The 27,347-nt window shown below is 40.4% G+C and overlaps 1 protein-coding gene and 1 long non-coding RNA gene across 3 annotated transcripts; both read right to left on the bottom strand.

Moving 5' to 3' along the window:
* Window positions 1-723: 723 nt before the first annotated feature.
* On the bottom strand, window positions 724-6,648 carry si:dkey-175g6.2 (protein Ycf2). Of its 2 annotated transcripts, none has more exons than XM_034550156.1 (2): window positions 6,417-6,648; window positions 724-4,449 (listed from the first exon to the last, which is right to left on the bottom strand). In XM_034550156.1, the coding sequence occupies exon 2, from the start codon at window positions 4,418-4,420 to the stop codon at window positions 2,396-2,398; it is 2,025 nt and encodes a 674-aa protein (XP_034406047.1). In that variant the 5' UTR covers window positions 4,421-4,449; window positions 6,417-6,648; the 3' UTR covers window positions 724-2,395. The 2 variants fall into 2 exon arrangements, with proteins under 2 accessions (XP_034406047.1, XP_034406046.1); XM_034550155.1 differs by lacking the exon at window positions 6,417-6,648 and adding an exon at window positions 5,221-5,400.
* Window positions 6,649-14,738: 8,090 nt separating this feature from the next.
* LOC117743062 lies at window positions 14,739-25,944 on the bottom strand. The gene is made up of 3 exons (XR_004611069.1): window positions 25,862-25,944; window positions 19,130-19,267; window positions 14,739-15,023 (listed from the first exon to the last, which is right to left on the bottom strand). It is a non-coding gene; the product is annotated as an uncharacterized LOC117743062 (long non-coding RNA).
* Window positions 25,945-27,347: the final 1,403 nt, after the last annotated feature.

Genomic DNA, 27,347 nt, shown 5'->3' with positions numbered 1-27,347 from the left:
ATCAACTGGTGAGCAAGCTTGCAAGATGACATGCAATGACCATATTGACAGCCTGCTAATCACTCTCAGTGTGTGTACACTGACTGCATATGTCAAGTTTGTTTTGATGCCAAACATGCTGCAGCCAGAAGCACTTTAAGGAATTATAGCAGAAGGGCATATTGCCTGTGTGAAGTGAGAGTGAAGAGGAGTTGTGGAAACAAGATATGGTACAAAATAAAAGATAAACTATCTATCAAACACCTTTCCACTGGCTGATTGGCTGGTTGAAAGCCAATTCAATCTTTATCTTAAATTCCGGCGACTAAATTACCATACAGCTCAAAGAGAGAGAGAGAGAGAGAGAGTGTGTGTGTGTGTGTGTTTGTGTGTGTGCATGGTCCTGCGCAGTAAAGTGTAAAGATGGATGACTCATCCACCAATCATGTGACTCATCAATCACTGCAGTTACCATTTCCCTCCCTCCTTCTACATTTTTCCATTCTTCGTTTATTCCTCTCCCTTTTCTTTTCCATTGTTGCTGTTTTTCTCATGTTCATTTTTGACTGTCTTGGAATAAACTCCCTCTATAGTTTTTCTTAATGTGCCTCTATATTAATGCAACTTATATGAGTCGCTCTGTCGCGAAGCTTTAAGTGATTGTGTTCCTCTTTTATTACTGAAGTATCAAGTGTTCTTCTTATATGTGCTGCTATACAAGTACAACATAGCACTCGTCAAAAAGCCATTAAAAAACTGAACTTTAATAAAATAATTGCTTTTATTTTTTATCATATAGCAAAACTATTAATCATCATGCTGTTATTTACACATTGCACGGGCATATTTATTTCACACTGTTCATCTTACAATGCTAAAGGTGACATCAACAACAACACTCTCCTTTTACAAGACAGATGGCTTCACTGTGGACACAGTGGCCCTCCTTCTTTTTGAGATTTCTTTTTTTATGTTCACAGTTTATTCAGAGAAAACAACCATCTGGATTTCCCTTTACTGTTTTATTTTTTCTCTTTTTTTGTTCTTTTTTTTTTTCATTTTTTAAGATGCAAGTAGAAAGACGTGCATTTAACGGTTTTAAGCACAATCCCTGACTCCCCCGGCCTGAAACTTTTCAATGAATTTCTTCTGAAAATGAACAAAATGTTTGTAGCCTCTTGGTGGTAATCTGTTTAAAAAAGCTGCAGAATAAAGATTTCAAGTATTCTTTTTCTTCTTTTTTTGTAAAGAAAAGAAAAACAGAGATGATGGATAATGCAAGACAAATGGCAAAAGAACAACGTGTGAAAAAATAAAGAAAATAGGTGAGTGAGGATGTGAATGGAGATGAACAATGAGAAAAGATGAAGAAGATAAAAAGGACTCCTACAAGGTCGAGAAGTACTTTATGGGGACGGTGACGGTGATTATGGTGGATCTGCCATAAATATGGTGGGTGTGCTATAAATTTATAGATCCCAAAAATGATTGAAAACCCTTTGACCACCAGGTTGGAAGTGTTTAGTGTTTTTAAGTTTGTGCTTTTGGAGTCCAGAGGGTTTCTACCGGTTGTGATGATAATATTATGCAGAATCGACCGCATTTCATGGGGTTTTGTCTCGATCTCAGATATTTCCCTTATAGAACCATGCTGCTTGTAAGGCAAAAATCTGAATCTTGATTGAAATGCGTGTGTTTGACACCTTTGCAAATTGCAGCTGTTTAAAGTAGATCCAATTGGGAATAATAGGGTCAACTACACACATCAAATACAACAACAATATATTGTCATTGAGCATTTGACAAAGCCGTGTTCTTTTGTTATATGTGTGTAGCTAAGAAGTCATTAAACTACTCTAGTTTTGAAATATGACATAGTGATGATACAAGATACAAAGTGATGTTGTAAACATGGTTCTCTTAAAATGGGCACAACTCCTTATGAATGTGTCAAAAATGTGTGTGTGTGTGTGTGTGTGTGTGTGTGTGTGTGTGTGTGTGTGTGTGTGTGTGCGTGTGTGTGTGTGTGTGAGTGTGTGTGTGTGTGTGTGTGTCCTCTAGAAATCTCTGAACAATGCAAGAGCTTCAGAAATTGACCTGAATGGAGGCAGACATACACCATGGTATGTTCTGTTTCAAAATGTAAACTGAGCAAGAGGCTAAACATGGTTACAGGGAGATTAAACTGGGACTGCTTCATCCTCTCCCTGACCGAGAAAATCAGCAAAGAAATACAGTGATTAAAACAACATAACTCGAACATTTTACTTCAGGACCCTTCAATTTCCATCAGGCTCAAAACACATATCTCCCCCGAATCTTTTTCCCGCCCTCTCATTTAGCTTTTCTCCAGCTACTGTATATCTATCCCACCTCTTGTCAGTCCATCTGATCTGACGAATGTCCAAAAAGTCTCTCAATACATTCTGCGTTTCATGTAGATCCTCTCAATAAAGTTTTCCAGTTCCTCCTCACTGTCCAACTGAGGCACCAGCCCATCTTCCTCGTAGTCGTCTCTCGGTGTGACTTGTTGATAGTAGTACGGGGGTCGCCTTCCTCTCCTGGGTGTGGTTATTGGTTTGGGCGGAGGTAGGGGTTGGTAGGTCCGTGGGTGAGGCAGGATATAGTTAGAGATATAAGGGGTGGGAGGAAGGCGCGGCACTGGCTGCTGCCTCCAGCCCTGTCCGCGATTCTTACCCCCAGCCCTGTGCCTGCGCCTTGGGGGCTGGAGGTCAAGTTCCTGGGGGCCGAACGGCTGGTCTCTGGAGGGGGAGGGCTTGCCATAATATTGTGGTTTGGGATATGGGAAATAAACAGGGTAGTATGCTCGATATGGCTTCTGGTAGTATGGATAGGAGGGGAAGGCTAAAAACTGTTTCTGGGGTTTATACCAGTAGTCAAGCTGCTTCTGGGGCTTATACCAATAGTCCTGCTTATATGACATGACGTTGTCCTTGTGCCATTTCTTGTTGGACTTGTTGTATCTATAAGGGGCTTTCTTTGGGTTTTTTGAGGCGGTGTAGTGGTAGATAGGCGGAGCAGCCAGAGGAGGAGGTACCAGAGGCCTGAAGCGCGGGGCTACAGGGTTGCTGTTGATTGGCAACTGTTGCAGCTCTTTCCTTTTCTTCTTCTTCTCCTCCACGTCACTAATAATCTCAATGACATCATCAGCAGGCAGGTGGAGCTTGCTGCTGATCTCAATCAGCCTATCGATCATTTGCTGGTCCACGTCATCTTCGTCGGGGATGACCTCCTCGGAGCGCTTGTCCTCAGCAGTGTTGCTGGCGGGCCCCATGCTGCTTTTCTGCCGGGGCTTCATGTAGGACTGCTGCTTCCTCCCCATGTACTGCAGCAGCATGTCGGAGGCAATGTCTGCCAGCCTTTGCTCCTCCTCTCTGGCTCGCTCCGCCTCCTCCTGCTGCCGAAGAACCTCCTGTTTCTCTGCGCGCGCTCTTGCTTCCTCTTCCATGTGGGAGAGGCTCTCCTCTTCTTCTTCAACCTCCTCCTCCAGCTCCTCTCCTTCATCATCAAAGTCATCCATGAAGTTGCCCCCATTGACGGGTCGGTTGCGGTCCTGGTTCTCCTCCCAGTGCAGCTTCTTTCCGGCTCGTGCGAGCTGAGTGTTGTATGCTTTGTAGCCCTTCAGAGGAGGCAGGATCTCATTATCTTGGAGACCCAAGTCAATGTTTTGGAAGTAGCCTCTTATTTTGCGTTGTAAAGATGGATCATCACCCTGTAAGGCAGAACTTGGCCTGGCCTTCTTTAACAAACTTTCTAAATTATTTCCCTCCTCCTGCCCCTCATCTTCCTCTTTTCCTTCTTTCTCGTTTACACTATTAGCTCCCACATCCTCCACAGACCACCCTTGATTCTCCTCCGACCTTGTGTTTTTATCTTCCTCATCCCTTTCCTTTAAGTCATCACCCTGAGCAGCTGTCAAATGGCCTACAATTAGCTGTTCAATAACCTTATCAGCCCCTCGCCCCTCCTCCTCTTCCTCCTCCACCCCCCACTCTCCCTCTGTCTCCCCTGTTCTTCTTATCTCACCACCCACCACGCCTTCAATGGAGGGCAGTTTCTGACTCTCATCGTCTTCCCAGACTCTGTCTCTGCTCGTCTGGATTGCACTCTCCCCTGGGTGGTCCAGGGCCTCCAAAAGCACAGCGAGCACCTGCGCAGGGTCCATCACTTTATCTGATTGGTTGTCTTGACCTGGGCCCTGGCCCTGGTCTAGCAAACCGTTGTCAGGGCTGGAGAGGCTCTGGGGTGGGGGCAAGAGAAAGGGGGCGAGGTTGTCCTCTCTACGGTCTGTCCGGGTGCGCCCCTCCACCCCTCCCTCACCCCACGCAGGGGCAGTACCAGCCAGATGTTGAGTGACAATGAGCAGGACCAATAGGATGAGGTGGGCTGTGGAAGTGGCGTGATGACAGGTCATGACCATGCAGAACTGGCAGGAGGGAGGTTAAGCACCTGAAGAAGAAGAAGAAGAAGAAGAAGAAGAAGAAGAAGAAGGAGGAGGCAGAGGGAGAAGGACAAGACACAAGAAATTATTGACAATTGTTGTAGTTTATATCTTTGAATTCACTATTACATGGAATTTCAAATGGCAATATAGGCAAAATAGATCATTTAAATAATATACAACTGTTTTATGAAGAGTATAACATGTACAGTAGATGAGTATAGATGATTTAAAGACTATACACAGCCAACATATAGATTACCATTTGAATGCATTACCACTGTGAGCAGTTTTTAAATAAACAAATGTATAGGAGAACAAAGCAGCAGTGATGAGACAAGCCAAATCCAACAAAGAAAGTTGCTTCCTTCTCTCTCTCTTTTGTTTTTTTTATTCTGGATGTTCATAATGAAAAATCGAAACCTAGTTTATAATATTTCTTTTATGTTCTGTTTTTACCATGTAAATGTATATCTGGAAAACACAGAGATGAGAGTCTAATCTGACCATATTTCGATATCTAATTGCCCATGCATTTCAAGTGGAAGGTAATCATTTGCATATAGAAATTGCGCTTCGAACCTACCCATGAGCCATTTTTATGCCTGTAGTCGTGGCGTTAAAACCCATTATCTCTCCACCGCGCGGATAAATTGATGCATGCTCTCGTATTTGTAGTATCCTGTTAGATTTAACCGTGTAAACTATTATAAGAGTAAAGAAATGCACGAATCGAATTTACAATCTGAATTTCTTGCATAAAAAAATAAATCTCTCACCTCTTTCTCCAATCCAATCCAACCAGAACGCACGTACTTGCCATTTTAAGCGCAACACCTCTATTTGATAAGAAATATGCAGAACAAACACATTGATCTGAGCTCTGTCTCTGTATTGGCTGTGATTTTGGTATTCCGTGCCTCAACGCGATGTGACCAGGACACCGGTACAAAGACTGCACGCACGGGGAAGTCATGCGTAAAGCTGGCGGCTGCGGTTGAGTTATTTAACCCTACGGTCCCTGAGCGGTCCATCCAAATTGTAAATGAGCTGGATGGTCAATTTGAGAGGATGCAGCTTTTTTTGTTGCACAAGGAACCGGGGAAGCAATCAGTAAGTAACGCGGCGTTGTCCTTGTGTGGTGTGGGCATGTTTCTATTCAGTGGCAGTGCTGGAATGCAGACAAGCACACATTTGGGCAGCACAGCGTGCAGCACAATTGTTTTTTAAACAATTTCCGATTTTATAAACTGGATCAGCAGGCTGGAAACCTAAAAAAAAAAAAAATCCACCTAATAAGGTAGCTGGCCTTTGAGCGTGATGTATACTCTTGTTTAATTATAATTTTAAAACAGAAGATTTATTGTGGCTTTAAACCACTAAAAATTGCACTTTTTTGTTATATTCACCTTTGAATAAAATTGACTGTTTTTTACGTGGTCTCTTGAGCAGCAGCTGCACGCAGACATATTTCTTAGACATAATTCTACACGCATTAACTCTTTAATTTTCCCCCCAAACGAAATTGCATATTCTATGGTTTTTTTTGCTGTTACAACTATGCATTATTATTATACATATTAATACATGCATGTTAAATACTTGGTTTGTAAATAAAGTGTGGTCATTTCTCAATTTAGTAATGATTATTAAAGTTTCAACAAAAAAAATTATAAAAAAATTATAATTGTGAAATTATTTCTTAATAGTTGCTAATTATATTCAGTTTTACTTCAAAACAAAAGATCATACATAAACAGTCGCAGCACATATCTACTTTTCAATTAGACAACAGTTGCCCAGTTGTGGCTAACAGATGACTTCTTCTGATTAGGTTGAGATTTCTTCCACACACTTCAAGCCTACAACACGCCTCTCTCTTCTTATTTTTTTTTAACTATTAGATAAATAGCAGTAAAACACGTTTTGACAATTCCTGCTTGTAAATGACAAAATGAGATTTCGTTCCACTTACCTGGAGTCCCACTGGGGGGGGGGTGGGAAAGTGGTGAAACTCACAACGCGGTTAAAGCCAAGATTATTTCAAGTAGATCACCTGATAGAATTTCAGTTTGCCCCCTCTCTCTTCAGCTTGTGGCCAACATCAAGGAAAAAACAAACTAGCGGACCTTTATTTAGTTGTGCGGTGAGTTTGTATGGCAGCAGCCCTGGTGCTAATGTACAATTGGGTGAATGTTTTCAGCCCCACTGTCAGCGCAACTTTATTGTATATACCCCTCATTGAACCACGTGACCCACCCCCACCCCAACCCTCCCTCCCGCCCCCCCAGCTGCAGGCAGTCCTGACGTCACGTCCATTGATAAGGATGTTGGTGTGGAGATGGCACTGTGAGTCTAGGCTGGCCCCAGCTGATGAATGAACGGAAATGGCATGAATGAAATAGTACTTTTCCTCAATGAAAAGAGAAAATTGTAGAGATAGAGCTGGTGCGCAGCCATTTTCTTTCTTGCATGTTAAAGGTTGTGTTGCTTCTTCCTCCCTTGTTCCTTCCTTCCTCTGCACCGGTTTGTCATGGATTCAGGAGCAGGGGGTGAAAAAAAATAAAAATGTGACCTCATTCACAAGCTATCAATTAGGGTCATTTAGTGACGTGCTCTACAGAATCAATGACTTGTATCTGCGGCTGCAGACATAAAAGTGGTGTGCACTCCAGGGGATGATTTTTCTTGCAGCCTCGTTGTTAGGCTTTTGTCTGAGGTGGCCCTGATCCTCTGTGGCTACATGGCTTACGGGCCACGGGGAGCAGTGCTTTGCTTCTCAATTTCTGCTCAATTTCCAGGGATTGCACAATGTTCCACCCGCTGTCTCACATGATTTCTGGCTGCTCTCCATCTGTCTGCAGCACATTGTGCTCTAAACATATCGCCATTCTTTTTCACACCACAGAGACACAAGTGAGTAACCATTTGTGTCCTAATCGGTAACCCTTTACAATAATGCGGTGATTTAAGGCATGAATGAATATTGGACATAACATGAATTATTGTTGCTCGCCATTCAGAAATAAACTCCCTTTGATTTTATGTGATATAGTTACGTGCATTTATACTCCCCCAAATGAGTTTGAATCCAGTTATGTAGAGAGAGAAGGACATTTCAGACCCATGCATTTAGATCTGCCACTCTAAAAGCAGGAGAACCTATTCTCTTAAACGTTTTTGTTTTATGGTAGTCAGATGCAATCATCTACATCACATGGCACATAAGATTTTATTTTTTAGTTTGTATTGAAAGCAACTGTTTACATTGTAGAAATGTGTAAAAGTTTACATTCAGGTACCAGTTTGATTAAACAGCTTCCTATTGATATGAGAATTGGTACTGTCACCTAATTTGGTGATAAATGAAGTGTGATTTCAGATATATTGATTGATGATAAATTAAGCATGCTGTAATCATGTGATCTCATAGTGACTCGATAATTGTTCAAAATTGACCAACTGGAATTCCTGATGCATCCTGCATTCATTTATGATTAATTTAATCATTATGACTCATGCATTAGTTGCGCTATACTTAAGAACCGTATTTATAGCCTTATCATAAAGTGTTTCCAGCAATCAATGCATGTATATGAACAGCTTTTCTTAATAATTACTTGTATGCTATCTGACTCTAATTCTGATCGTTATCAATACCAAGGCGAGGAGAAAAATTCAGCAGCTTTGCAGTGCGGAATTAAGTCTGCCCAAAGGCTTTAAACCTCACTAGTCCTGCCTGAAACAGGATAAGAATCAAAGGCTACCCGGAGTAAACAACTTTGGGTTGTGGAGGGATGCTTCGGTTATATGACCCACTCATGTGAAAACACCTCTCTTCTTTTTCCAACTTTATTTCTGCTCTATTTATTATAAAATAAAAACCACTTCCACTGTCAACCAGTAATTCCCAGGGTCTGCTGTAATGGAGCATTTTGTACATTATGGTTCAAGGGCAAATAAGTGCAGCTACAGTATGTCTGATATGCAGCTTTCTTGTTGACATCACTGGAATTCATGTGCTGGATAATCTAGAAACAAGTTCATCCACAATGTTAAATCCAAGCTCATTTCCATACACTTTATTTATCAGTGCCAAGTCTCCGCCCTGGCCGTGTGTGCCTCTATATTCTGCTGTCAGTCCTCATACGGGTTTGTTTCTCACTGCATCACGGCTTTCATTTCCAGGTGTGTGTGTGTGTGTGTGTGTGTGTGTGTGGGTGTGTGTGTGTGTGCATGTGTGTGTGTGTGTATGTGTGTGCGCACGTCATGGATGTTTGTTTTTTTCTGTGTGTGCTGTGTTAATACTGGCACTGTACTTTCAGTTAACCACAGACAGGGATTCCATATTATCAGCGTTGTTCTAAGGTTAATTGGATATTAGCCGCAGACGTCACATGAGGCCGACTTTATTCATTCATTATAGTGTGGCCTGATTCAAAATGTCACGCTCTACTGATGTGAATGTTAGATTCCTGATACTTCTTATCTGATCAGATAAATATAAGGTGCAGATGAACAGAAATATCCTCTTTGATGTCTAATTTTAAAGGGTTTTAAGCTTATCAAAAAGATACATACAAAAAGCTTATAGTGACGCTGCAGCAATTACACAGTCCTGTGTTGCATGCTAACTCTCTACCTGGGAAATAAAATGGTGCTTTGTTTCTGCGCAAATATTTGTTTTGTGTTGGCAGGCGAGATATGCACACATTAGATGAAGTTGTAATTTGTTACGATGGCTCGAGGCACCACATAACCTCTGTTTGATTAGATTTTGTGCAAGGAACTGTTTGCTGCAGAATGTGGAGTGTTTGCAAGGCAGTCATGTCATTGTGCGTGCATGTGTGTGTCTCTTCTGAAATGCTTGATGGCAGCAGCAGCAGCAGCAGGCTCGGAGAGGTAAGCATGGAGCCGGAGGGCAGATGCTGATATAACGGTGTGGCATTATCAACTGCCACTCAGTATTAGTTGGCCCCTTACCCTCACTCCAGGTCTGCACCCCCGCACTGACTCACTCTCTGCCGCCTGCTTGGCCACTCACATAGATTAACACTGGTACACCGTGCTTGCATTTAATGGAATACACATACTGGAGAACACACGCACAGCTCACAGTAATAGTTCCATTTCTCCCTCTATTATGCACTCTGTCTCTCTTTCTCTCTCTCACACACACACACACACACACACACACACACACACACACACACACATGCACAGAGGCAAACACACTCTCTTACTGTAATGTACATTATAGACACATGAACCATAGGAGGTGGTTGGGGCTTGCTGTCACTGATGGTTCTCCGTACAAACTGCCCACACGAGAGGCGATGACTACATATGGACAGGCTTTTGTTCCAGTGAACGAACTCTCACTTTTTCACAGTTGGTATTGGGCTGCAGGGTCGTCAAGTGGAGCTGAAAATCAACATTTTTAAAACAGGGAGAGATGGGGAATTATGAATACCCAGTTTTTTGCTGACATTTTAGCTATAATTATGGTAATGCAGGTTTGGGATCTTTCGGCGAGTGTCCTAATGCGGCTCCCTCGCACAGCAAAGGGTCTCTACCTGGAAGTGATAAAATAGAGCTCATGATTAACAGAAGCTTTTCTGCCCACGCCACTTTGGCAGGGGAGGGAAGGACAAGTAATTGCACCGTAAGGTTCCTACAACACAATGCATAGCTGGGAATTGATGATGTGTGCAGGACCCTAGCGCCCACACTATAATTTACAGTTTCATTAGGTTTAGTTTTTTACAGACGTGCAATTCAAAAGTTAGAATTTTATTGCAAGCTACATTCATTACAAAACATTCTCTGATATGTGTGTTGTGTGTTTGTGTCAGAGTTGTATGGTGTAAAAATGTAAGTCAGATTGATAACTGAATATGTTTATCATAACATTTTAAGGATTGTCTTTTATCCTTTTATATGTTCAGGTACATATGCGAGAGGTTAAAGTTGTCCATTGTTGGCCCAGGTCTGTAGAAAAAGGTCATTTTTAACACCAGATGTCAATCACACGTGGGTGTTTGCTGGTGTCAGAAGGAGGAACATGGTTGTACACAACATCTGTTCTACTCGGTGAGACTTGTTTGCTGCTCGGTTATTGTGTTTTTTTAAAAGTTAAGCAGCTGTGTTTACATCTGGAAAGTGATATTGCAGAACACGATGACAGTCGGCTTAATTTGTATAATGATGTTCGCCATTGACAAAATGCAGATGTTTTCCCACTAATAACATTAATACTGAATTGCTTGTTTTTAATATGGTAATAAATCAATGTGGAGTTCCAAATATATACACATATTAAAAGGGGAAAACTGAATATGTGATGTGAACCATAATAACCACAATGAGCCAACAATGTTTCGGTGTCTCGACTATGCATTATTACTCGTTTCCCTCTTAATCTTTGAAAAGAAGGAACATCAACATGTTTGGTTTATTGGTAGAGTGCTGCTTCTAAAGTATTAATGTGTGCTAATGTATGCTGGGAAAAATACAGTTTGAAAAATACAGGATATATACAGAAGTCCACATAGAAGTTATCCTTTGGTATAAAAATAGAACTAAAAATGTAATAAATTGATACAACTTAAATATATATGTGGCTTACAGGAAAGAAAAAGTCTCAAAAGCGACATAGACCAAATGTTTTAAATTTTTGTGCTGCCTCCATCCTCTCAGCTCCCATAAATCTCTTCAAGCGCTGCAAAGAATAATGTCTTTCTGTTCACATTGTACAGCGCTGTGAATGAACACCATCCTCTCATAGTAATGAGTTAACACCCCCACCTTGATGAATATGGTGTTAGAAGTAATATTTGAAACTATGAGCCAATATAGATGATGTGAGAGAATAAGCTGGAAACAGCTGCTGAATACCAAACGCCTAACGCATAAATTAGGCCTGTGAGGAGAGTTATGGTTGGAGTCAGCGGAGCCCTCGGGAAGTGGATTCTGTGTGAATCTGTGTGCTTTGTGGGGATTGTTGGCCTACTAATTCATTGTCTGCAACCCAGAAATGATTTACCCCCTTGAATATTAGCTATAAAATGCGCATTGTAACCTTTGAGAAACTGGTGGCGTCAGTGACGGATGGTGTTAGAGGCCAGACGCAGGCATTGAATTTGAGGTTGATGAGGCGACTCATATCAGAACGTGCGACATCAGCGCTCACCATCAATCTCTTCCCCTTCTCCCCTGTAGACATCTGGCACATGCATCAGCAAACACACTATTGAAAGTGAATTGAACCCAACCCTGACAAAAACACTCACATACACATGGTGTCAGAGGTAATAGTTCACATTCAAGGCCTCAAGACAAGACACTTAGCCTGCAGCCAGCCCTTTAATGTACTACAGTAGAACCTAGACCTTATTGGAGTAATAGCTTGCATCCACATCATTTGCAATCACTGCACCTGAGAGCACAGATGGCAAAGTCACGGACTGAAGATGGCAGGGAACATGCTTTTGCAGACCTTTAATTCAACATGAGCCAAATTTCAAAAGCCATGCAAACCCAAATTGATGTGATGTGTACCATGTTCAATAACTCAGGAAAAAAAAACACTTACTTTGGTTGATAAAGCAGCTTTTATTTTGGACTGTATAGCAGAATATGCAGTGGTCTTTTTTCCTAACAGTATTTAAAGAAATTATGTTTTCTTCACCTGCTTCTGTGATGTTACTGTAGCAGAAATGGGTAGGTTATTGGGATGCCCTACATATCTTCAAAAATCATTTGTCAACTTAAATGAGCCTTTATATGAGCAAATATTTAATAGGCTTCTCCTAAAGTGTTTTCCCAGTTGATTCTAGAAGAGGGTTCATGGATTGCTTTGGTGTCAGCAGCTCTAGTAATAAAGAAATATAGAGAGAGAGAAAACATTTGTGTTGTTTATGAACTTGTGAACTTGCTGGCCAGCATTTGATAAACCTTCTATCAACTCTTACGTTTGTCTGTGTGTGTGTTGAAGGCCTCCTCGGATCATGCACCGCACTGTAGACCTAATGAAAACAGGCATAGGCTACACATAGCTATACCCTGAGGCAGACGAACAGAGGGAAAGATGAGTCCTCCAAAACTCCTTGTTGAAATGAGAACTGTTATCGGTTATCAGCGCACCACCCGACTGGAAGGGAAGTAATTTGAAAGCTGTTTGAAACATGGTAATTTGCCGGTGTGACTCATCGCTGACACCTACAGCGACAAAACCTCTGATCCTCCAAAGGAAGACTAGAGTAGCACAGCTCAGTGTTTGTGTATGTGTGTGTGTGTGCGTGTGTGTGTGTGTGTGTGTGTGTGTGTGTGTGTGTGTGTGTGTGTGTGTGTGTGCGTGTGCGTGTGCGTGTGTGTGTGTGTGTGTGTGTGTGTGTGTGTGTGTGTGTGTGCGTGTGTGTGTGTGCGTGTGCGTGTGTGTTTGCGTGTGTGTGTGCGTTTATGTGTGTGCAATAGACCAACAAACTGCTTTGAGATTTATAGATAGTAAGCTATAGGAGGATTATGTAGTTTCAATCATTTAATTATGGATAATTTATTTCAGGGGAGATAATACAGGTGTGTAGGGTAAAAATAAAATATTAATATATCTCAATTAACTCCATGAAGCAGAAATGTCTGTCACTAGATGTTCTGTTTTCGCCATATTTTTAGGGATGAAATCATGTATGAATCAGGCTATGAATCATATATAAACCAACCCATCAGTAAAAACCTTCAGAGTATAGAATATAACTGTAATGTGTGATGTATGTAAGTGCTACTGAAGGGGCGATTTCTGGCTCAGATTATTATCAGATTATTCTTTAAAGATGTCTAATAACATTACAGATGAGTATGGGGAAAAAAAGAACTAACATATATTATCATTAAACTTCCCCTGTTGATTATTAACAATAATACAATAATATTTTGTTTTATGAGTTTTAAATATGCCAATTCATTATTATCTATTGCAATCAGAAAGAAACCATGTTAAGAAAGCAAAGTATCCCAAACTCTAAAAATGTACCAGTGTGTGAAGAAACAATGTTTTTGCCCATATAGGGTCTTGCCATATGTTGTGCTTTACTGGAGACATTTTTTACTTATTCATTTACTAGCCATTAATTCATGTACAGGCCTATAATTGAAACAGTTTGAACAGATTTACCACAGCTACAGAGTCTGTAACTGTAATGTGGAACGCCTTCTCTGCGATTGAGTATCCATCCACCAGATGTGTCTCTTGACAGATATCCTGTGCAGATTTATTGATGTTTCATTCAATGTGATTTTAAATCCACAGAAACAGGTTTGCTGTTGAAAAGGATACCAGAAGGCCGGTTTACAAATCAAACTGCCTACATTTTGATATCAGACAGGAAGATGGAGTCCAGTTAATACAATTTTGTTTTCCATTTAATGGTATTGCAGTAAAACAGGACAAGCTCACTTGAGGTGTCAGGGTGAGGGAAATGATCACAATTAATGCAGGGTTACGATGAGGCAGGAATGTAATCAGTCCCTCACTTGTTAATCATTACTGTCCCTGATTCATTTTGGCTCAAGATTTATAATTTAGATATCAAGCTTCATTGTGTTGGGCAAAGACCTTAAACAAGACTTTCCATCATGGAACCATTTGAAAAACAATCCATCAAATGATAAGCTGTAATTGTTTTAGGCAGAGATATGAAGTTAGCAACTCATTCTAAATTGTACATTAATAATACAAATAATTGCATGATTTGAATACATAGGATTACAAAAGTGCACAGTAAAACAAAAAAATGTCTGTAGTTATAATAATGAAATCATACAAATGCACTTAAGATTCAGATTAAAATGTATTGTCATTGCACAGAGTACAGGTACTGAGACAACAACATGTTGGTTAGCATCTGACCAGAGCAGTGCAAAGAAAGCAGTATATATACAGTGGTTATGTATAAATATATATAAACAGTATGTATAAACAGTAAATATGTAAACATTTAATTACGAACAGGTGGCATTCAATCTGTATGTGCAAATCTCACAGAAAAAAAGAACAGAGGATTAGGACAAGCATACTGAAATGCTCATGAATAAGGGCCATTGGGGTGAATGAATGCGCAAGAAGTTTGTGGATGTTTAATGTTCTATAGTTTACATAATCTGTAGAGCTTATAATGTCTTTTTTACACAGAGAAAGAAAAAGTCCTCAGTGTAGCCAGGCTACAACCTGAGTTTTAAGTGTAAAAGGATTCAGGCAGTAAAAGACTGAATAAAAGCTTATATCCAGCCAGCTCAGTATTCACAAAATCCATTTCCCAGATAGCAGCATACAATGAAATTTCCCATTTCTATTTCATATCTGTCACTTCTGCTAATCCAGACATTGATCTCCCAGAAACAAAGCAGTGTTTTCTATATGTAACGGAATGTCATAAACATGTCTCTTGTCTCCGATCATTTCAACTCATCACCTCCTCTATTATGCTGTATGCATTCTTTATAATTGTCCATTTCTCCTTGTTTCTGTAGCTCTCCTCTATATGTTCTATTTCCAGCCATGAGCTTGCTTATCTCTGTGTGTCTGCTGAAGAAAGAACAAGAGACAGCATTGACAAAAGACAAAACGCAAACAAGAAAAGGAAGACAGCCTGAGCAAAATGTATGAGAGGCTTTATATAATTTAATATACATAAATAGGTGTAGATTTATTATATATAAATATACAAGCAATGTTATCTAACATCCAAGAGCCGTTAGCTCCAGCAGTATTTTCTCACACTGTTCATTCACAATTGGTAATTAACTTTTAATTGAAGCCACTGTGTCTTATTCAAAACAAACAACTTGGGAATCTCCATCAGTTATAAATAAACCAAAGAGCCTCATCACTTGTTACTATAAAAAACGAGCACCAGCCAAAGGCTAGCATAATAGGAAGGCTCTATTGTTGTAATAAGGGACAAAACCATTGTTCCAAAATGCATTGTGTTCACATACATTTCCCAACCTTTGTTTTTTGTCTAATAGAGTTACATAATACCAAAATTGGGCAGACAGCAGAGAAAAAAGAAATGAAATACAAGGCGAGTGTGGAATTCCTGGCCACAATCACAAAGCACAGGAGATAGTATACATGATATAGATCATAAGTATGCAGTATCATTAATCAGAAGTTGAACTTCTGCTACATATTCTTTCTTAAAAGTAAAAAGCATGCTGGTTGATGGGTGTCTCGGACCATGAATTAGTTTGTGACTTGATGTGAAAAGGCCTTTGGTCAGCTGTCTTGGTAACAAACTCGCACTAAAACCCCTCAGTGATGTATTATGTGTTCGGTTCATACAGAGAGGGAATCAGATAGTATTGTAATTGAAACATTTTATCTTGTCCCCGTCCTGATCTGGACAGATGTTGTGTCGATAAACTAGTACACTTTAGATTTGTTTTCCATTGACCCTGATGGACAGAACCATTTCATTATTAAACTGATGGATCTGTGAAGAGTCCAGAGCCACACTGTGAGACTGTAACGCTTGATGTAAAGAGAACCAAAGTTATATTTATAGTTACTATTAAAATGTTGACCTCACGATGGTGTTTGATGGAAAAGCCAGGGAAGTTCAGAAAGACATTAAAAGGTCTGTATCATATTATTCTGTGCAAACTATGAAATAGCTGTCCGGTCGTGTTTTGGTACACTCATCTATTAAGTGCTCTTATTTTTCCTGTAATTATGCGATTAATCACGTGTGTCCATGAGGGAGCGAGAACAAATCTTGCATTCTGCTGCAGCAAAAATGCATTATATTGTGGATTGTATGACGTATTTTATATAAGTTCGAGCTGATCGCCTGCATTCGTTGGCGCTGTTTTTTGAGTTGTAACTATTTGGGAGTTTATGGAGGCGCACAATTAAGTGTTACCCTTGATTCAGAAATGTTTATTGTCCACATGCAGTTTCAACCCATAATTGTGGGTCCGATGACCATGTCTTTTGATTCACTGAAGTTATTCTCACTATTCATCGATGCAATTCCAACAAAGAGCGCTGCCAGTAGTTTTTCCTGCTGACAAACTAACAAACCAAAAAACAACCTCTTCCTCCTTGGTGATGGTAATAGTAAACTGTATTTATGTACCTTCCTTCACATTAGTAGCACTTAAACTAAAACAAAAGATTACAAGTTCATTAAAAAGGCTAAATGAAATGTAAATTATATAACAGCAACATCCAACGTCTGCGATATTTATATTGTGAGCTAACGTTATGTTAGCTTATTTATTATCTGCCAGGTGCTGGCCTGCTTTTATCGCTTTTCAGTTTTGTTTTTGCATTTACAAAGTCTATAGTTTAGTGGGTTTGTAGTATTAAAATGAAAGACGCTGTTTTGTAGTCTATTATTCTACTCTACATTATATACTTATTTTGGCATATTGTTTATAGTTTTTAACTCTATGTATCTGTACACATCCAGTAAGAAATCTGTAAAAGTATGGATAGCGGCTTGTGCATCCATTTACGCCCGCAAGATTGCACGATCAAAAATCTTGCAAATCATTCATAAAGTCACTTTAGACAGTTCAGCACCGTTGCCACATAAGATAATTATTATATTTGTATTTGTTTTACTGTCTGTATGAAGTCTGATCAACGATGCCAAAACGTGCCATGAAGAGTAACCATGTTTTGACACTTACAAATAGTAGTCTGCATTCTCATTTAAATGTATATCTGTGTTTATGCATCTCTTTTCACGTGACTTTTCTAGCCAGTCGTGCTCGATGGTAGAAGGCATGTCAAAAGGTAGTCTTAAAATGTTTTTGATTTGTTCTTGTGGTTATGACTCAAATTTTTCTCAATATATGATCATTTTAAACCTCTCGTACAACCTTTTCCATCTTGCAACACCTGCAGTTTTGCAATAACAAAATATTTAATCAGTGCTCCAGTCAGCAAGTACCAAGAGGTGGTAACTTTGTAATGATCTCTCGTAAAGCAAACAGCCACGCGCTGAACCTCCCTATTAGCTTCATTGTCCGTTGCTCTACATGTCAAAGATGAGCTATTCACAGACACTATGGGGATGAATCCAATTGCTCTCAGTTCAGGCTGCATGCTGAAGACAAACCCAGAATTACTCAGTTATTGAAAATGTAGTGTATGACGTGCAGCTGCCAATCAGAAGTAGTAGGGGTCTCTTTTTTTTCTGTTATATGGATAAAACTCAAAGGAGCAAGTTTCTGTTTGCTCTTGTTTTGTGGAAGAAAACGAACAAGCAGAAGGAGCTCTCTAGGGGTATTTTTGAAAACATCAAACAGTACATGTGTCAACATCTTCCGTGGTATTTATACTGCCTTATTAAGTGTGAAAATTATATTATTATTGAATATGTCTCACATGAACGAAATCTTCGTTATCGTGGAATGAGCCATTTTAATCTACACACACAGCAGGCCACCATATTTCGACAGTAGCCCAGAATGGACCGAACCAAACCCTGACACTCGAGAGGGCCATTTTCAAGTTTCTGTAATTTTGTGTAGGCCATCATAGTTTTTGCAGTTGGTTGAGATCCGCCACCTCAAGGCTATAGATGCTACCAAATCATACACACTATACCCTTGATTAGCATTGGTTGGTTGATAGGTTGTTTGTCCCACACAACCCGTCCTCATCCCAACTCACATGCTGATGGACCCTTTGGTAGTCCAGCACATCAAACTAGGACGCTCCACTACAGTTGAAAGAAGCTAGTATAGTGAATACAAACAAAACCCTATAATCAGTAAAAACCACACTAACCAGCTGTTAATGCAAATAAGTACAACAAGAAAAATCCTGGTTTACAAAGATTTTCATGTGGAAATACATCTATTGGCCGTTTGTACAACAGGCATTTTGACTTGTCATAGCAGGAACAGCACAGGTGTTACTAATAATATTAACAATGGCTTCGTAAACCGTGACAGTGTGCCAGCATGCGTAATAGCTAAATGGAATTCAAATATCATTCGTGAGATAATTTACACCTTTGTTTTTTATTGTGACATGTCAAAATATCTTCTTTGAATAGGCCCACCTGTGATCTTGGCACATTTTATAAATCTGTACAGTATTTTGCCATTCTCTTAAGCAGTTTTTAGATATGAAAGAAGAATAGATTAAAAATAGTATATACATGAATGAGGCTCATTGAATGTTTTAGGAAACTGTCGACCAGCCTGCCAAGTTTGGTCCATTGTCACACAAACTGATTTATTAATTGATTAATCATGAACAGTCCACTTCTTGCACATAGCAGCTCCTCGCTATGGAATAGTTCCAACCTAATGTGTACATACATGAAGCATGTACCTCACATACATTTATCAAACATAAATGCCATTTCCCACATTGTTTTCCACCGTTCGATGTTTGACTGGTGCCGTTTTAATCACATCATCTTGTTGCTTCTTCTTCTTAATGCAGTGCCAACTTCTAACATTCACATAATGGTAGTGGATGGAAACACATACACATTTTCTTTTGACAACTTCTGTAACTTTGGTTGAAATGTTCACTCGATTTGAAAGGCAAACAGATTTGAAATATAAATAGTCAAATAGTACAACAATGTACATAGAATAAAACAATTAGAATGTTGGTGCGATTTACATATGGATCTGACACAGCAAACAATAATAACTTACTTTATGTTGTCATGAAGGTCAACAGAGGAGTGCAAGGAACATCAGCAGTCACCATGAACAGCTGCAACCACCAGAGGCGAGGAGGCCGGAAGAGTCAAGGACACCAAAGGGCATAAATCACGGCCCAGCTTCCATGATCTGTGATGAAAAGAGGTAGGGAAAACACACGCACACACACACACACACACACACACACACACACACACACACAAACAGTGAAGAGCAGGTATACTCTGACCAGGTTAAACAGGCAACATTTTCATCAATGGGAATCTGAACTGGTCAGATTTGAAGACGTTTGAGGAATTTGCTTCATTAATCCCAGCATGGAGATCACATGGACAGTAAGAACCTTATTGTAAACCTAGTTCTGCAAGCACAGCTGGGACCCTCTACTGGTCTCGAATCACAAGCACGCCTTTGCCCGATGTGCCTATCCAATGTGCCTATCTGGATATGTTCGGACCCGCAGTAAAGAAGGCATCACACCAGCCACAGGGTTTCATGTGCTTATATAACTGGGGTTACAATATTGTACAATATATATATATATATTGTATTGTACAATATCCTAAGTCACATAGGCTCGCTCTAGATCCACAAGGCACAAATTACAGGCTGTTATAAAACGCTGTTGGGTCAGTTGGGTCCACGTAACCCAACGCATACAGCAAAGTGCTATATGACTGTATTCTGGAGTTGAAAGGAAAAAGTTCTTAAGTTCTTTGTTTAGTTTCACACCAGTTTATCTAACATTTAAAGCTGGAGACTGAGCACATTTCAAATATAGACTGTTTTTCTAAGAGTGAGAGATTAAAAGTGTAATGACTCAGATCCACCGAGATCCTGAACAAAGCCTCAGAACAAGATGAGTACTTAACAGAAGGAATGAAGGCCTACATTTTTTCAGATAATCGTATTATTGTGAAATTTAAATCTTGTCATGAGACATTTCAATGTTTCATGACTATTTGCAAATATGAACAGGTTTTTTTTTCACACACATTCGAAGTATATCATTTTCTGTAGTTACTCATGGAAGCTTAGGCAGAGAGATATATTCATAAATTAGTCTATGAAGGCTAGAGGCAATGCTTAAAATCCCATACCCAGATATTATCACCAACTGACAGTGTTTGCTAGACATAATATTTGTTGGTGTTTTTTTTCGTGGGCTATTAAAAACCTGCATTCTTCAAAGTCTGCTTTAGACAAGGTCCAAATTTCGAGTCATACATATTTCAGATGTTTGAAATAAATGAGGGACACTCTAGTGGAGTAGTATCTAGTGCCATAACATTGAGTCATTCGCCCACTGCAATTCTCGGATTTGAAATGATCAGTGCTCAAGTAAGAGTTGTGTTGTGTTTCCTGCATATGTATGCAACCGGTGTCCCTGTTGTGTTTCACAAAGTTTGAATGCACATGGAAAAGTTTCAACTTGCAGAGTAAAGAAGTGGCACCCTCCATTGCTATAACATGTATACATTATTCTGTATAAGAGCAGACAGGGTTTTGTATTATATCGTTTACAGATATGTCCAAGTGTAATGTTGGGGTTCATTCATATGTTGAAAAGAACTGGGGCTTTATCAGGAATGTCCAGGATGTACACATAGATTAATGTGCACATGTTAGAACAAGATAATAAATAATACTTACACCTTGGGAAACCCTCGCACAATCGAGCCGCGTGGCTTTGTAAATGAACACACAGCTTAGGGCCTCTGTGAGCAGAATACCTTGAATTATCACTGTCAGCTCAGAGGATAATAGTGCATGATCCCCCGTCAAACTGAAACAACCAATGCCGATACAAAAAGTATTGCACTAAAAATGTAATATTTCATCAGACAGCTGTGCTATATATTTGGGAAGGCTGTCCCGGGGATAAAACATCTATCAGGAACAGAAGCGTATTGGCATACATCCGCTTAGCCACATGTTTTGTGTAACTAATTGGATAACCACACCAAGTAAAGCACGAAATTGCCTCTTTTTTTTATCCCTCCTGCAGCAGTAAATGCAACCCTCTCTGCAGGGCGTTGGTGGGGCACAGAGGCACACACACATTTATGAGTCATACATTTAATATCCTCTCCCTTCCTACTCATATCATAAACACTCTGAGAGATGGAAGTGAAACATCCCCTTTTTTGCTCTTTCCACATCGTGAGAGAGTTCTCTGCATTCTTTCGAGTGTTTTCTCATCCTTGCTCTCCGGTGTGCACCCTGATTCCTTCTCTTTCCCGGTCTGACACTCAGAAATGTTGCTTTGATTCCCCTGGTGCTGGTATTAAATAAAATTGTTAGGTGTGTGTGTGTGTGTGTGTGTGTGTGTGTGTGTGTGTGTGTGTGTGTGTGTGTGTGTGTGTGTGTGTGTGTGTGTGTGTGTGTGTGCGTGCGTGTGTGTGTGTGTGTGTGTGTGTGTGTGTGTGTGTGTGCGTGCGCGTGTGTGTGTGTGTGTGTGTGCGTGTGTGTGTGTGTGTGTGTGTGTGCGTGCGCGTGTGTGTGTGTGCGTGCGCGCGCGCTTGTGTGTTTGGCTGAGAAGATAAGAGATTAGCTTGAGTCAGATAATGATTCAGGACGCCAGGTGGCAAATGCCTCAAATCATGCTCTCTCTCTCTCGCTCTTGCTTCCTCTCACTTGTTTGCAGCCTTGTCTACTCCTCTCACTGCACGCGCTGTCACTGCTGCTCTTTCACTCGCCGACATCTCCCAGCGTTCCCACTCACAATTTCAACCTGCCTCGTATGTCTCCCCATAACTCCCTCTTTCGCTTTCTCCTCGTGATTCCGCCTCGTGTTCTCCACGTCTGCCTGCAACTGTGGCAAACTCAATAACCCACCGGTTCACGGGTGGGAGTGGAGAGGTTAACAGGGGGAGATAAAAAAGGGTAAAGACAGATCAAGTGAAGAGGAAAGGTGGCGAGGATGTAGATGGCCAGATGTGGAGAGATAAACGAGAGCGTCTCGGATTGAGGTGGAAATTGAGCATGAACCTCAAGGAGTGTATAGGGGGAAAAGCGTCAGAATGCGTTGTGCGCGTGATGCTGGGTAATTTAGAAAGAGTGGGACATCGGAATGTGTAGTGAGAGGCAGAGAGGGTTATAGAGAGCTGTGTAGAGGTGGATGGAGGCAGGGATAGAGAGATAGAAGGAGGGGTGGTGATCCTGGGGGCCTGATGACTCATGGCTGTGCTGCGGTTGTGCGTCACTGGCGCTGGCTGGAGGAGGAGATAGTGGAGAGGTCTACGCATTTAATTACAGCCTTCCAATTTAGACACACTGTACACACACACACACCTACACACACACTCGCACAAAATAATATCACAAATAATAGTCTTACAAGTACACTAATTGGTGACACACGCACACAAGTATGTAGACAAGCACGGACGTAGGCGCATGTTGGGAGCACTCGAAAATGATCGCAGCGTCTTAAGCACACTTGCAAACTGAATGTAAATTATTCTTTTTTCTATATTCTCTTTTTCTTTCATCACGGGTATCAAGCTAAAAAGGATTGTGGTCACGAGCATGCACTCTCTCTGCGTGCAGTCATCCCATCCCAGACAGACCTTGAGGCACAAAACTTATCAACCCCCCCAAAATAATTCCCAAATACCAAATCGTACCCTTTGAGCAGTTGCACCACACGGCTTGTGACTGGAATATGAAATAGACACACAGACATTCAGAGGGACGTGCAGGACTCGCTTTGATGACGCAGTAAAGCAAACTCTCAGATAATACTGCACGCTTCATAGTTTCTACCATTCAGTTTGCACTGCGTGATGTTCTCGTCATCCTGCTGGTTAAAGGTCATCCTTGTAAGAGCAGGTTTTAGAATTACCGTTACAGTATTTTTTGGATTATCTATGGTTGTATGGTTCTAAATAAGACATGCACGGCTTGTGATTCAAATGCACCGCATCTGAGTGATTAAACTGTGAAAATTGTTCCAAAATTATCTTCATGAAATCATATCCTTTACATTCAACTTGCAGCTTCACCGCTGCTTTAGAAATTACTTCTCCTTCAGTTGAGTCGAGTTCATTTAAAAAGCACTTTTAACACCTGCACTTTCCCGAGACACATGCAGATAGAAATTAGAGTAAGAACATCATAAATAGCAGGAAATAGCGACAGAGCCTGCTCCAAAACAGGCACAAAAGAGAGTGTGACGGCTGTATTATACAGTGTTGGCTGGGTATATTTTTGGCATCATACACTTCCTGTGAGGAAAATGTATAGACATTGCTCACAATCCTGAGCTAAATGTAAAAACCATCACTTATTAGCTTTACAGCTTTCTTATATAATGTTCTGTTTGTATTCTAAAGCAAAGTTTTAAAGTATTAAAATACAATTTTTTCACAAGCTCCACAACAAATATCCCGGTATGCATGAATACAAAGATTGTTTTTGTTTTGTTTAAATATCAATGCAGGCTTTTATTTACCTGTAGTACTTTGTGTGTAATGATAGGGAGTCGACTCAAGATTGTTGTTACATGTTATCCTATAACTACAGGGAGATTAAATTGCAATGGCTTCTTTGCCTTTGAACATAAAAATCCCCTAAAAATAAAAGAGATCCAAAATGCAAAACATTCAAGAACAGACTGTGTACATCAAATGAAACACTTAATGTGAATGCATAGCCGTTTTTAATTTATTTGATGTCAGAATATCTCACTCATTAACATTCAATTTGAACAAGCCCTTACACCACCTTTCGTTTAATTTCTCTTTCTTTAACTTCCCTTTCCCGTCAAAACACATTACCCCCCCCACCCCCCCCCCCACCCCCCCCACCCCACCCCTCCAGTGTGCCAATTACCCCCCCCCCCCCATAAGAGGCTGCAAGGCTCACTCTTAAACAATAGGAGCAATCAGTTGCCCTCTCTCCCTCTCCCCCTCAATGTGCCCCGTCCCTTCACTCTTTTGCAAAGGGAGTATAATTTTTTCCAAACAACAGTGTTGGGAGGAAAATGGCAGAGGGCAGAGAAAGGAGAATCAGAAAGAGATAAAGCATGAGAGAGGGGCCGCCGGCCCGGGGTCACGTTGGTTTAAAGAGTCTAGAAGCACACTGCATGCAGATGTTTGCAGTCTGAAGCCAAGACAGGCGAAGCAGCTGCTCTATAACCCTTCATACAGATCATCTAAACCCTGTAACACACAAAACGTAGCCACACTGCCTGTGACGTCTGCAGAAATGATCCTGACAAACAGAAACCGATGAAGATCACAGCTTTTGGTTTTTTAAAATTATTACAAAATATACATTTACACACTTGAACACGCAGATTCTCAGACAGAGCATGAAGCAAAGCCTTGTTTTGTTAATGTCTGCTGTCAAATGCTTAACGTTGTTTGTTCCTCAAATAAGATGTTAAAAGTATTTATTTACCATTTTGTAATTCCATTAACCTTCAAAATAAAGGAATCTTTTTTAATAAAAGTTAATAAAACAAGACTTAATTCATAATTTTGTAGATAAATAAATAAATGTATAACGTTAATTGTTTGTTTAATGTTTCTTCTGTTTATTTTTTTTAATCAATTCAGGGGTGCTTTTTCCAGCAGTTTTCCAGCTCTTTCAATTTAACGCCTATTTCCCCTTTCATTCATGCCTGCTATCATGAGTCGTCAGGGGCTCAGTCCCTGGGGAGGGAAATCCCAGCTGTCACTAAATAACTTTTCAGATCACACCAATAAAGCTAATGTCCACGGACACTAAAGGCCCTGGAGTCCATTTAACAGCTGCTTAACGCATGAGCACCCAAGTGACACCCACACCCACACACACACGTAGGTGTGTGCACAAACACACACGCGGGTTGTTGTGGATTACTCTAACCAGGCTAATGATCTCCTCAATGGGACAACTGGGACTCTTCTGAGACCATCTTCAGCATGAGGCCCCACAGGGACCTGGAGAGGGGCTCAGGGGTAATTACAATGCAAATGTGTGTGCGTGTGTGTGTGTGTGTGTGTGTGTGTGTGTGTGTGTGTGTGTGTGTCTGCCTGAATGTGCATGTCCAAGATTAGGTTAATCTACAATCAAGCAAGTTCTGATTATGATGGATTTCAAGCAGTTAATACAAAAAAGGGAAGTTAATAGTTGTGTGTTAAAAGATAAGCCTGTTAAATGTGCACTTGAGACATTTTTTTCAGTCAATATATTTCAAGCATAAAGCTTTTTTAAACATATTGTATGTGGATATTGAAATGTATAACTTGATATGTGAATAACCATTCAATATACTGTATTTTATGTCAAAGCATTATCCTAGAAAACAAACAAAATACCACAAAGCAACTACATTGTGTGCAGTCTTTCCACATATAAGCCAATTGAATGAAAGAACCAGCTTCCGATCAAATTTAGCGAAGCTAACTTACATGTTAGTTTGTGCAAGTGTTTGCTTTCTTTTTTTTACCATCAAAATGAAGGCTCATCTCAGTAAACATTCAGATTTGTCAAATATTTAAACAGCACCTGCTCACATTTGAAAAGCTGTTTTAACATTCAAAATCAGTGGCACTGGATGCAGGTGACAGGAAAGCAGAGGACAAGAAATGGAGGAGAGGCTAATTGAGAAGGAGAGAGGGATGGGGTAAAAGGATGTATGATTGATGTGAGTTGGACGGAGGGAAGGGGGAGAGAGAAGTAAGGGGGGAGGGGAGGCAGAAAATGGGGTGGCAGGCACAAATTGATCCTCACCTTCTTTTTTTGTCATTCTGCCTTTGTTTCGGCTCATGGCCCCTCACCGTCATCATCATTATTTCCCCCATTCTCTCTCCCCCTCTCTTTTTCTTTGTCGCTCTGTCACCAGCCCCTCCTCCCACCCCTCTCTCTGACGTGCCAATCAGATCGTAACGTGACATTATGGCTCATTATACCTAGGCTGGATGACCGGTCTGCTGCTGGTGGCCAACCTTCTCAGGTACAATGTCGCAAACAGAACAGAGCTATGAATGAAATGTGCCTCCAAATGTAAATGTGCTGTTTTTCCATGTCTTTTTATTTGCTGCATGTAATTTCCGTGGCGTCCGTGCAGAATGGAACGAGGTAGGGTATTATGTAATCTGGGGATACGGGTTTGTAATGCCTAAAGAAAGCACTGATGGAAAATGATAGCAAGAGGGTGTGAATAAAAGTGATGCAAAGAAAAGGAGTGAGAAAAATGAGAATCATGGGAGGGGGACGGTAGAAAGAGAGCCATGAACGCTCAAGCAGCAGAAAAGCATTGTGGTCATCTGCAGTGCGATGAGTCACCTGTAGGCAACACACACACACATACGCACAAACTCGAGAGAGACAGGCTTTGCAATCACAGCCCACAGCTGTGTAGTCACAATGCCATATTGTCTCACAAACTGCATTTTCTGAATGCGTCGCATCATCTAATCTGAAACACAATCTTGTGCTGAATGCAGGAGTGAAAGTAATAAGTGATGGACTTTAAAAATCAAAACGAAACTGCAAAATTGTTCGACCTTTCAAAACCTTCCTGTTTGGAAACCATTTGAGATATCAACCTAATGATTAACATAAACTGTCGAACAAAATGTTAATGAAAGACATATTTGGTCTTTCGATGGTTTACTGACATGCATGATGTTGCTGTTATTGTAATTAGTTGAAATAAAATCTGTGGATTAAATCAACCATCTCTATCCTGTGTACATATTTCCCTTCTGCTCGGTCGGGCTTGAAAAGACTGCGTCAAATGTGCTGTGATCCACGTGACGAAGTCATTCAACATTATACAGACCCACCAGATATATACTAGAATTACAAGTAATACAATAAAACTACTGGGACTAGGCCTGTAATGATAACAACAATTAGTTGGATATATTTCCCCAGAAATAATTGTGAGAAATGATATTATTGTCATTTTAAGACCATTTATTGCCACTGATATAATGATAATATGGACAAATAAATAAAACATTAATAAAATAAAACCACACAACCATAACACACGTCTTACAATGGTAGAGAAACCCTGCTGTTTATTCATTTTTATGTCAACAAACACGCATATAACAGGCAATATTGACATCAGCGAAAATGGTTGAGGTAATGTCCATATATTGTATGATAAATCGATATAGTCATTATTGTGAGGGGCCTAATTTAAGGCTGCAACTAATGATTATTATTATTTTTTCGATTAATCACTTGCATTGGCTGTAAAAGT

The sequence above is a fragment of the Cyclopterus lumpus genome, chromosome 14 (assembly GCF_009769545.1).
Source record: "Cyclopterus lumpus isolate fCycLum1 chromosome 14, fCycLum1.pri, whole genome shotgun sequence".
Taxonomy (NCBI): domain Eukaryota; kingdom Metazoa; phylum Chordata; class Actinopteri; order Perciformes; family Cyclopteridae; genus Cyclopterus; species Cyclopterus lumpus.
Note: the sequence above shows the minus strand (reverse complement) of the source record. Positions and strands in the feature narration are given on the sequence as shown.